Source organism: Sarcophilus harrisii, chromosome 5 (genome assembly GCF_902635505.1).
Source record: "Sarcophilus harrisii chromosome 5, mSarHar1.11, whole genome shotgun sequence".
Lineage (NCBI taxonomy): Eukaryota > Metazoa > Chordata > Mammalia > Dasyuromorphia > Dasyuridae > Sarcophilus > Sarcophilus harrisii.
The window spans coordinates 93,269,982-93,283,169 of NC_045430.1; the positions used below are offsets into that span (position 1 = coordinate 93,269,982).

A 13,188-nucleotide genomic window follows, 5' to 3' on the forward strand; every position below is an offset into this window, starting at 1 on the left:
GCAGAACTGAACAGTTCTCTTGTTGGATTCAGAAGGTAAAAATAACCTGGGAAGAAAAACAAAAATGCAAGCAGTTTACATTCATTTCCCAGTGTTCTTTCTTTGGGTGTAGCTGCGTCTGTCCATCATTGATCAATTGAAACTGAGTTAGATCTTCTCTTTGTCGAAGAAATCCACTTTCATCAGAATACATTCTCATATAGTATCATTGTTAAAGTATATAATGATCTCCTGGTTCTGCTCATTTCACTCAGCATCAACAATAGTATGTATTCCATAACATTCATATACCACAACTTACTCAGCCATTCTCCAGTTGATGGGCATCCATTCAATTTCCAGTTTCTGGCCACTACAAAAAGGGCTGCCACAAACATTTTTTTGCACAGGTGGGTCCCTTTCCCTTCTTTAAGAGCTCTTTGGGATATAAGCCCAGTAGTAACACTGCTGGATCAAAGGATATGTGCACAGTTTAACTTTTTGAGCATAGTTCCAAATTGCTTTTCAGAATAGTTGGGTGCATTCACAATTCCACGAACAATGTATCAGTGTCCCAGGTTTCCTACATCCCCTCTAACATTTGTCATTATCTTTTCCTGTCATCCTAGCCAATCTGAGAGGTCTGTGGTGGTATCTCAGAGTTGTCTTAATTTGCATTTCTCAGATTTGGAGCATCTTTTCATATGGCAAGAAATAGTTTCCATTTCTTCATCTGAAAATTGTCTGTTCATATCCTTTGACCATTTGTCAATTGGAGAATGACTTGATTTCTTATAAATTAGAGTCAATTCTCTATATATTTGGGAAATGAGGCCTTTATCAGAACCTTTGACTGTAAAAATGTTTTTGGGGAGTCACTTTTTATTGGATTTTGGTTTTAGGGAAATCCGGCAGTTAAAATGATTGTTAAAAATTTGTATTATAGAATACTTACCATTTATATGGGTGAGGTGGAGAAGCATCATTTGATACATGAAAAGTCAGAGCCTTTGCTCAACAAGTTAGTAGTAGTGCCAAGATTCTAGAGAGTCCAGGTCCTCTCAGTGGTGACCTGCTTTTACATTAGAATTAAAAGAATTAACCTACCTATATTTTGAAAACTAAAAGAAATGGGGATTTATTAGATGTTGGTGTCAGTTCCCAAATTGGGACTTCTACATACCTGACTCATAATCCTACCCCTAATCCTGTCTTATCATTGAGTTCATAAAGCCCACTGGATTTAGAGTTGGAAAAGACAATGGAGAAGAGGCCACTGGTCTAGATTCCAGGGGGTTGAAAAGTACCGACTACCCTGAGGATCAAATCAGCCAGGTTTCCTGTGAATTAGTAGAATAAAACTTTATTTTACAATGTAAAAACCATTCTTAGTCAAAAGCACAGACAGGAACTTTCTAACTCCTCTAGATGATTTCTAAATTAGAGGCTGTGGCCTCACTCTAAGGTATGATTAATTAGTCAATTGGAAAGTGGAATAGGTCACACATTACTCTCTAAGCAACAGGCAGTTTGGGAGAATGTTTCCAAAATGATCTTTATCCTTGTTCTTCCCTATGCTTCCATTCTTTTCACTGTGTAAGTTCCCAATCTCTGTAAGCCAAAGGTATAACCCTATGTTTCCAGGGTGCCCAGAGCAGTAGCTGTGCAGGTTCCATTGGGAAAATTCCACATCTCCAAATTATTTTGTGCCTATCGTAGGTATCAGAGTAGGTATCTATTGTCTTCTGAAACAGGGCCTAGTAAGTAAAAAGTTTCATGATCTTTTTTCATATACGATGGGACAGACTACTCACACAGGACAAGTGATCATGGATGGGTTTTGATCTGCATAGCAGATGGATTATATTGTCTTTCCCCAAAAAATCACTCCTCTTCTGAACTTCTCTATTACTATAATGTATGGTCCAAGGAGAAGGGTCCCTTACATCCTTTTTAGGTAGTCTACTAGGTTAAAACTTTTCATAATAGTAGTAAGATGTTTTAATTTCTAATGTGGTAAATATAGATATAACACATAAAAAGGAGGCCTTGTTAGTTTTTAAGAGTATAAGGGAGATAGGTAGTACAGTAGAGCACCAGGCTTGGGGTCAGGAAGATCTGAGTTCAGATCTGGTCTCTTGATACTTCCCAATTGTGGGACCCTGGGTAAGTCACTTCATCCTGATTTATTTCAATTTCCTCATCTGTAAAATAAGGACACACAGGAGAAGGGAATGGCAACCACGCCAGTGTCTTTGCCAAGAAAATACACAGACAGAGTCCTTGGATTCATGTAGTCAGATGTTGACTAAATAATCACAGTGGGATCATGAGGTCAAAAAACTAAGTACCTCTTCTCTAGAGGACAGCACCATCCTTCCTGCCTTGAGATTCACAGCTTCTGTATCATGTTTGACCCTGTCACCCTACATATGTAGTCAGTCTCAGAATGTTGTCATTTCTTGCTCCAGGATAGCTCCTTTCATTAGAAAGGATTAGTATGATAACATACTGCCACTGCCTATTTTTAGACCTTCCTTTCCTCTCACCTGAATTATTGCAATAGCCTCCTCATTGAACTCTGCCTCAAAGCCGCACAGATGCAAAAATGTTTTTGTTCTATCATGTGTATGACCATGTCCCTCTCATTACACTCCAGTAATTCTCTTCTAGAATTAAATATTTAGTTTTTAATGCATATATTAATGTATATAATTTAATATATAAAGTGATAATATATGTGTATAACATAACTATATAATTATAAATTAATTACATACATAATAGGGGAGCATGTGCAGTTTTGTTTTTTTTTTTTACTCCTGAAGGGTTATGATCAAAAAATTTTGGAGGAAAAAAATAATAAAAGTTTGAAGACTATGTATCTATGGCAGGGTCAGCAAGCTCAGAATGGCTTTTGCATTTTAAAATGTAATAAAACCTTGTTTTTACATGTAAAAACAATTCTTTATTTGACCCATGGAAATAGTTTGCTGATTCCTGAATTACACCTGATCCCCTTGTTTTACAGATGAAGAAACTTGAGATCCCAGGAACTGAATTAGCAGAGCCAGTTCTAACCACAGATTCCTTCACGTATTCTATTCTGCCACTTTTTTATCATATACTTGGTTTATAGGACTTGGTTGGTAATGATGATGATGATTGTTATGTGAAAACTAAATATGAACCACAAGAACATGTAACATATAAGAAAAGTAACATAGAAAGCCCTATTTTTCATAATTCCTGTTCAAATTCTTTTGGGGTTTTTTTTGTTGTTGTTATTGTTGATGTTCCAAAAGCTTGATGTCTCAGGAAGTTGAGGAACCAGCTGGGGACCCTGGAATCCCAAAGCCAGGAGGCAGCGTTAACATGGAGTTAGGGACTCGCCAAGAACTTTTGCATCGACTTCGGGAACTGGAGGTAAGATAATCAGGGTGGGGTCTATAGATTTAGAGAGCTGGCAGTGGATAGGGCAGGAGAACTTTGAGATTTCTGCTAACCCCAAGAATTGGGGATAGATGCCAAATCAGGCATCAGTATGTGTCAGTAAATAGAGTACTGGTCTTAGAATCAGGAAGACAATCTGAGTTCAAATCCAGCTTCAGATATAAATTGTGTGAACTTGGGCAATCATTTTACCTCTTTCTACCTCACCTTCCTCAATTGTAAAATGAGAGTAATAATAGTGCTAACCTTACAAGGTTATCGCAAGCATCAAATGAGATAATATTTGTAAAAAGCTCCTAACAGTGCCTGGCTATGTGGTAGGTACTACATAAATGCTTAGTCCCATCCCCAAACTAAACCAGATTGCTGGTATTAGGTCTGAAGGAATTGACACACAGAGGAATTGAGTTCAACTTCCAACTCTGCCACTTAAGAACTGTATCTATCTATGCCTCTCTGCCTCAGTTTCCTCATATGTAAAATGAGAGGGCTTGACTACATGGCTTCTGTGGCACATTTTATCTTTAAATGTATAATCCTGTGATCTTTAGTACTGTTTAGCCCCTTGTGTCCAAAGGATGAGTCTCCTGTCAATCCCTGACTTTCATTCTTAGTAATACTGTTGCAGAAAAGTAATTTTAGTACTGCCCTGGGCTGCATAGTTAGAATAATGAGCACCTGGGAGGGGCCACATCTTTTCCCTATGCTCCTTTTCTCCCTCCACCCAAAGCCCAGGAGCTCCCTAAGCAAAGTGTATTGCAGCAGCTTTACCTAACTCTCTCTACTAAAGTTCCTTCTTGTCTTTTATTCTCTCTCCTATAAGGAGTCCTTAGAGCAGTGATTTTGTTTTTTCTTTTTCTTCATATCCTGCCTTCTAGCCTAAAATTTTGAACATTCCATTCCTCAACCACTAAACTAGAACTTAGTGTTTACAGAGAAATAGATTTTCCTGGTGTCAAAGGCAAGGTTCTAGAAACAAACTTACCTAAAATTATCTATGTGACTCAGACCTGTGCTGTTCATGTTGGAGTTACAGGATTTGGAACAAAACATAATCCCTGTCTAAATGGAGTTAGAGGAACATTATATGAAAAATAGCTCTTTCCCTAGAGCCCTACCTCTAGACCCTATAGCTTGTTTATTGTATTCCTAAAATATATAAGAATAAGTTAGAAGCCTATGTAAATCCATGAATTTGCTGTTCTTTCTTCTGTTTAGGCAGAAAATTCAGCACTGGCCCAGGCCAATGAGAGTCAGCGAGAGACCTATGAGCGCTGCCTGGATGAGGTCAGTGACAGTAGGCTTCATGTCCACTGGGTGGGTGGGAGAATCAAGAAGTAGGTTTCAAAGACTTTATTCTGGTTCCTTTCTTTCAAATTTGAAACAAACTTAAAAGAACTATATAAATACGATTACAAAAAACCCTTTCAGAAAGGTCTGAATAATTAGAGAAATAGTAATTGTTCATGAGTAAGCTGAAACAATATAAAAAAGACAATACAACCTGAATTAAATTATATGTTCTGTGCCAATCAAAGGACTACTTTATAGATCTAGAAAAAATAACATTTATCTGGAGGAACAGAAGATCTAAAATCAAAAAAGCACTATCCTAGTTCTTAATAAAACAAATGATCTCAACTATTAGGATAAGAACTTAACTGTTCAACAAAAACTGTTGGGAAAATTGGAAAATAGTCTAGGCAGAAATTGGTATAGATTTAACATCTCACTCATGCTACATAAGCTTGAAATGGGTACGTGATATATACAAAAAGGGTAATGTCAAGCATATTAGAGGAACAAGGAAGAATTGTAATATCTATAGATGGGAAATAATTCTTGACCAACAAGAGCTATAGAGGATAACAGGAAACAAAATGCATAATTTTGATTACATAAAATTAATACTTTTTTTGTACAAATGAAACTAATTGCAGTTAGTTTGTAGATCCATTAGATTAAGTTAATCCATTAAATGGTTAAATGCAGATCCATTCCATTAAATAGTTGAAATATGAATGGCTGTTTTTCAGAGGGAAAAATCCAAATTGTCAATAAAACAGACATATGAAAACAGTGCTTTAACTAATATCTGGAGAAAGCAAATTAAACAACTCTGAAGTTCCGCCTTACATCCATCCAACTGGTGAAGTTGTCAAAAAAAAAAAAAAAATGACATACCAAAGAGATGGCAGACAGTAATTTGTAGCTATGCCCAATAAGTTACTAAATTGTTCATATCCTTTAACCTAGTAGTACTAATATTAAGTTTATACCCCAAAGAGACCAAAGAAAGAAGAAAAGGCCTTATGTCTAAGAAATATTTATAGCAGCCCTTTTTGTTGTGGCAAAGGATTAGACATAATTGGGCTACATATAAATTGGGGGGTGATTATTAAGTTATAGAATATGAATGTATGAATTACACTATAAAAAAATGATGAAGATGGGACAGTTTCAGAGGAACCAAGGAAGACATGTATGAGCAGATGCAGAACCAAAAAAACAACTTACATAATACCAAAATGACTTTGAAAGATTTTAAAATTCTGATCAGCATGGCAACCAGTCACAGTTCCAAAGGACTCATGATGTTTAGGGCTACTCACCTTTTGACAGTGAGGGACTCAGTGAAGATTGAGACTGTTTTGGTTTTAATTTTCTTCTTCACTTCCCCCCTCACTAAGACAGTAAGCACTTTGATATGTTATAAATGTGCATTCATGTAGAAGTCATGTTGTATAAGAAGAAATAAATACTTCCTCTAGATCCTGAAAAAATCCAGAAGAGTAGTTATGTACTTGATATAGAGCATAGAAATGAATCCACGGTACATGAAAAAGAATTTTGACCAAATAAAATTCTTATGAAGTTAACACTGGAAAACTTTCATCCCTAAAATGTTCATTTAGCAGTCCCCATGTTCCTGGCAGTAAAATACAAATTGACCTGTGAGCTTGTGTTTAAGACCCATGTGTTTAGATCTCCTCCTACAGAATTATTGAGCTATTCCAACACTCTTCCCCCACCTCTGTTCCCATTTATCTCCACCAGTTTACTCTGCATAAGGTGAGGGTCACCTTTTTCCTGGCACTGCTCCATAGATAGGCAATATCTTCCAGAAAACCTTCCCTTTATCCTACCAAAAGTAGCAGATTCTGATTTTGCCTTGCAAAAAAAAGAAAAATGGTGGAGAAACAAGAGTAAAACTGTGGACTGGGAGTCCAGGATATGTGACTGCACTGAGCCTAAAGGAAAGAGGACTGAAGTAGTTGGAAAAAGAGGGATTGGGGAATATAAGAGAAAAAGTCTGAAAAACCAAAGGTTTCAAGATGAAAAAAACTTCACAAACAGATAAATCAATAGACAGATCTTGGAACTAGAAGGAAGAAAACATACTAAATCCTCATGGCAAAATTTGTTAGCTTTCTAACAAATATTACTCCCAAAAAAAGCCAATGCCTGATGAACTAGAGAATGTTATAGACTCAAAAAAGCATAAAATAACAAGAGAATAACAGAATGGTTCAAGAGAAATGCAATCCATTAAAAAGAAATTAGGCATAAGTAGGACAGAATTTAGAGCTTTATCTTTTTTTAGATTTTAAAAATTTTTAAATAATAGCTTTGTATTTTCAAAATATGTAAAGATAGTTTTCAGCATTCACTCTTGGCAAAACTTTTTGTCCAAATTTTTTCTCCCTCCTTTTTCCCACATTCTCCCTCAGACACCAAGTAATCCAATATATGTTAAACATGCTGTTCTTCCATACATACTAAGACATTTGTTATGCTATACAAGAAAAATCAGGTGAAAAGGGAAAAAAATGAGAAAGAAAAAGAAAAACATGTAAACAAGAAAAAAGATGAAAATACTATGTTGTGATCCACATTCAGTGGATTCATAGTCCCCTTTCTGGATACGGATCTCCATCAAAAGTCTGAATCACCTCATGGTTGAAAAGAGCCACATTATCAGAATTGATTATTGTATAATCTTGTTGTTGCCATGTATAATGATCTCTTGATTCTACTGACTTCACTTAGCATCAGTTCATTCAAGTCTCTCCAGACCTCTCTGAAATCATCCTGCTGATGGTTTCTTATAGAACAATAATAGAATTTAGAACAATTAAAGCAGAATTTTTTTTTTAAGCAATTTGACAGAAATAAGGCTTAGACCAATATAATAAGCCACTTCATAAAAAAATTAGAAGGAAAGCAGAACCTATACCTTTCACAATCATGAGTAAAGCAATAATTAATCAACAAGGGGCAGCTAGATGTCACAGTGGATAGAGCACTGGCCCTGAAATCGGGAGAACCAGCTCAGATTTTATTTCCTAGTTGCATGCCCTGGGCAAATGAAACACTGATTGCTTCAGCAAAGAAAAAGAAAAAAAGAAAGAACCAAACAAGGAATACAGGCAATTACAAAAAATGAAAGAAATAGTTTTGGTTACATAAAATTGACAAGGCTTTATCATACATAAAATTTTATACTTAGAATAAGGAGGGAAGCAGTTCTCTGATGAAATTTTTTTGGTCCCAGATGGGCAGTCAACATCCATTCCCCAACAGAATAATCTAAGAGTATGGACAAAGTTCTTAAAAAGAATTGCATAAAACTAACGTGTTCTAAATCTCTAATAATGAGACAAATGCAAATCAAAGCAGTCCTGAGATTTCATCTCATATCCCACAAATTGGCAAAGATGACAAAAGATAGGAATAGTCATTGTTGGACAATAAATACAGGCACAATGCTAATACATTATTGTTGAGATTATGATTTAGTATTTCAAACTAGGAAACAGTTTGAAATGTGCAAATAAAGTTACTAAAATATCTATATCCTTTTATATTCCACTACTAAGCATATACCTCCGAAAGTTCATTGATAAAGCAAAGGGCTCCATATATGCCAAAATATAAAAACACTTCATGTCGGCAAAATAATGGAAATAAAACTGATATTCATTGATTTGCCTATATTACAATTAGATTACCAAATTGCAGAACATGAGTAAAATGAAACCACAAACATGATGAAAACTGGAAAAATTTAAATGAACCAGTGGAAAGTGAAGTAATAGGGAAAACACAATGACTGCAGGAAAGCTGAATGCTGCAAAAAGTACAGACAGGCAGCTAGATAGCACAGTGGATATAGTCTTAGGTCTGAGTTGAAATCTGCCCTCTAACACTTTTTTGTGTGATACTGTTTCTTCAACAGTAAAATGGTTATGGTAATAGCATCTAATTTCCAGAGTTGTCGTGAGGATCAAATGAGATGGCATGTAATAAGTACTTAAATGCTTTTTCTCTTTCCCTTCTCTTCAAAGAACAAGTTTGATTCCAAAGAAGACATAAGAAAACACTTCTTTAGGTTCCCTTGCAGAGTTGGGATTCCACAGATGTGGAACATTGGATATTTCATTATATATATATATATTTTTAACGTGTGATAAGTTTTGATGATTTTGTTTTCTTTTTCCTCTTCAAAAATAAATTATTTGATATAAGGAATAACTTTGAGGAGAAGTAAAGGGAGGGATATAAAGAGAATTGTAGGCAGTATGAGAACAGTAGCAATAAAAATATTTCTAAAGTAACAAATATTTTTCTAAAACCAATAACTAGCTTTATATACCTAAATAAATAAAATCACCAGTTACTCCACTATTCTAAAAATAAGAAAAAAAAACTAAAGATATAGAGAGACAAAGAGACAAAATATACCTATTTATTCATAAACATGATTTATTTAAAAGTCCTACAGAAGCAGCAAATTTAAGATAATGGCTCCAATAAAAGTATATACTATAAAATAATCCACAGACAGAAATACTTCAATATCCTAATAACAAAATCCAGGAATTGATACTAGAAAAGTCCCATTCTAAATATTTAGCAGCTAGGTGGTGCAGTGGATAGAGTGCTGGGCCTGAAGTTAGGAAAACTTGAATTTAAATGTGGCCTCAGATTTTTATTAATTGTATGATCCTGCACAAGTTCTTTAACCCTTTTTGTCTTATCTATAAACTTGTTTCCTCATCTATAAAATGAGCTAGAGAAAGAAATGGCAAACCACTCCAGTATCTTTGTGAAGAAAATCCCAAATGGGTCACAAGAAAGTCAGACATAACTGAAAAACAAAAAATTAAACTAGAATGTGAAAAGCATTTGGGAATCGGTCCATAAAAGCAGACTCAAAACCTATTCAATTACAATTACTAAAGGCTTCTTAAATAAAGAACAATATAAATAATTGGAAAGATAGTCACTGCTCATAACTGAGCCTCCATATAATAAAAATGACTATACTCTGAAAGAGTTCACAGATTCTTATACTTTTCAGATTGCCAAAGGAATATTTTATGTTTTGGTGGGACAAGAGGAAAAACAAACAAGTATTTGTTGACTATTGTATGCTCAGGCATTTGCTTTGCACTTTACAAATATCTCATTTGTTTTGGACAACTGGACTAAATAGTAACAACAGAATTTACTTAAAGAAATAAAAGATCCGGGATATTGAGTGAGATACTTTCAGACCTCAAATTATTATTATAAAGCTATTGATAGTCCATGAGCTGAATCTGAAAGAATCTGAACTAATTCAACTCAGTAACCCATGCTGAATCACACAAAAATAAATTAGCTTAGAAACAATTTTTTATTTTCCTGTTCCTTTATTTTGTTTAAAATACAATTTTATGGGGCAGCTAGATCATGCAGTGGATAGAATGCTGGCCCTGAAGTCAGGAGGACTGGAGTTCAAATCCAGCCTCAGATACTTAATACTTCCCAGCTGTGTGACCCTGGGCAAGTCACTTTAACCCCAATTGCCTCAGCAAAAATAAATAAAATATGGTTTTATATCTAAATCTAATCAGACCACTTTCCAGGTTTATCAGTAGGTTTTATCAAATAATTCTTATCCTAGTCCTTGGATTTGCTGAACACTTTACTACTATGTTAATTTGCATATTGCAGATACAATATAGTATATGTCACTTTCATTAAAAGGTTTTTTTTAATATCAGAGTTTTGATGATTATTGCTTTATAGTATAGTTTGAAATCTGATATTGCTAATCTCTCTTCCATTGCTTCCCTGCTTTTTTCCCCTCCAGATTAGTTTTGTAATTTTTTTTTTCTAGTTCTTTAAAATAGTCCTTTGATACCTGGTATGATAGTGAATCTAAATTAATTGAAGTAGTTTTATCATTTTTATTTTATTGTCACAACCCAGACACAAAATGTTAGTATTCTTTTCCTGCTTGATTTTGTTAATAATATACAAACAATAAGTTTGGGATTTATGTCCTGCTACTTTACTAAACTTATTAATAATTTCTATTCATTTTTAGCTGTCTAAGTAACATGTTATCTGTAAAACGATTGTTTCCTCATCACTTAGGCTTATTTCTTCAATTCCTTTTTTTTTTTAAATCTTATGTAGCAATATGCTCATCTAGTCATGCGACTAGAGGTGGATGTCATCTAGGACGCTACCCTGAGCGTCTCTCCCCATACTGTTTCAATTTCCATGAATTCAATGATTATCTCTGTGTTGATTTTCCGATCTACTAATGTAGCCCAGATCTCATTCCCTACCTCCAAACTCCAACTGCCTGTTAGATACATTGATGATAATAATGTAAATGGAACAAAACAACAGAAAAACAGACAAATCTTATTGTGGTAAAATTTTAAAGACCAAATTTGACTCAAAGAGATGTTTGATGCCAACCCATTTCTTAGCAGAGTTTCAGGACTATGAATGTGGAAATCTCAGATAGCACCGTTTCAATGTGTTGGGCTTTTGCTAATCTTGGAGGGGATGGGAGTTGGGATGGAAGATACAATGGGAAATGTAAGTGATGGTTAAAAAAATTATGTAAAATGTATTTTTTAAAAATTAAATTACAATGTTTTGACATCTCTCTGTCTTTTTATTTCCTAGGTTGCCAACCATGTGGTACAGGCACTTCTGAATCAGAAGGTAAGGGGTAACCTTAGCATTGGGCTTAGAGGTTGGTTCTATATCTTCCCTAGATCACTTATGATCTAGCCCTATGAATAAAAATGAAGAGATGGAAGTGCATGGAGAGGCTAAACACCTTTAAACTAGTCTTGAATGCCCTCAAGCCCCGAGTTCCTATGGAACTTTGTGTCACAGAATCTCCCTGACTTATTTATATGATTTCATCCCCCTGGGCAGAGTCCTATGGCTCCTTCTGCTCCAAATGGAATTGGAATATAATGGCATCTCAGGGATATGGAATAGACTGCCTTTCTACTGGCTCCCTGAATCAATCTATTCCTGTTCTTAGATGGATGAACTCTATTCTCTGACTCTTGGAGCTATAGTAAATAATTCTTAAGTACCCTTCAATTCTAGATTCCTCTGAATGGATTTTTGTTATATCCCTCTGCTTAATTCCATCTGATTTCTCTTTATTTGCATTTAAACATGTAATCCCAAATGACTAACAACAAGGATGATTACTGAGTGGACAGGAAAATACTAAAAAAATCTTGGTGATTATAAATGACTTACTGGTTTTAGATGATTGAAATACTTGCTTCTTTCCCTATCTTGAATGGCTTTATCCCATAGAAGGGGGAAAGTCTTATAATTTGCTGAATTTTACTGCCTGAGTTATCAATTTAGGATCTTTAAAGAAGAAGTTTTTGCAGGGGATAGGAAAAATTCCTGAAGCAAATTTAATTTCCTTCATCATATAGTAAATTTTCTGTAATGAGTTAGTATTACTAAAAATATGAATAGATTTTTTTAAAGAGTTTAGGTAATTTTAAATTATGGAAATCTGGGGATACCTTTAACCTGATAATAAAAGTTCTTTCCCTTTTCTGTTAAGCCCCTTGTTTCTGTCAGAGGCAATCCAGGGCTGAACCGGCCAGTGGATTTATTCGAGTCCCTTCTGAGGTTCTGAAGAAGAAAAAGGTGTGCTAATCCAATCTCTTTTCTTCTCCCAACCTAACCTCCACTCTTGGATGCGGAAGGACTTACGTGAAGAATGCATCAAATTGAAGAGGAGGGTATTTGACTTGGAACGACAGAACCAGACATTGAGCACTCTCTTTCAGCAGAAGTTACAGCTTTCAGCAGGTTCTCTTCCACAGGTAAAGTTGGCTATCTTTCCTTTAAAAGAAAAATCTGACTTTCTGTACACTTATACCTCTACACCCATAATGATCAACTTTTCCATAAACATAAAGATGCAGATTGTCTCCATCCATATTCCAAAGGTCTGTGAGCCACCAAAGAATTGGCAGAATTAGGGATTTGGAAGAACCACCCAGCCCCAGTAGATTAGAAAATCTAAGATAGGATGAAAGTTGCCTGGTAGATCCTCAGCACATTAACCTTCCCTTTTCTCATCTAGAAAGACTTGACTTCTTATCAATAGGGGGGAAAAAAGCTCATTCCCTTCATCCTAATGCCTAGAGAAGGGTGGAGCCTGGAAAAGCAGGTACCTCAGACTCCTAGAATTTCTGCCTTCAGGGATCTGGCACAGCATCTAAAAAGGAAGCATGATGAGGAAGATCCATAGCCTTAGTGTGGCAGAGAGAACAGGGAGAACTTTGAAACTCACCGAAAGCTCCATTCAGTTAAACAAGCCTTTTATTTAAGCATGTTCTATGTCACAGGCTCTAGGGATGTGAAAAAAGACAAGCATTCTAGGATACTGGTGAAGCTATGAATGGTTTCAACCTTTAT

The 13,188-nt window shown here is 35.3% G+C and overlaps 1 protein-coding gene across 6 annotated transcripts in view; it reads left to right on the forward strand.

Moving 5' to 3' along the window:
* NCKAP5L (NCK associated protein 5 like) overlaps window positions 1–13,188 on the forward strand; it is a 48,962-nt gene that overhangs the window by 15,177 nt on the left and 20,597 nt on the right. For all 6 annotated transcript variants that reach the window (XM_031937932.1, XM_031937931.1, XM_023504260.2 and 3 more), the window contains 4 exons: window positions 3,285–3,405; window positions 4,651–4,719; window positions 11,407–11,445; window positions 12,471–12,590. In XM_031937932.1, the coding sequence (XP_031793792.1) occupies window positions 3,289–3,405; window positions 4,651–4,719; window positions 11,407–11,445; window positions 12,471–12,590 (345 nt within the window). In that variant the 5' untranslated portion in view covers window positions 3,285–3,288. The remainder of the gene's footprint in view (window positions 1–3,284; window positions 3,406–4,650; window positions 4,720–11,406; window positions 11,446–12,470; window positions 12,591–13,188) is intronic.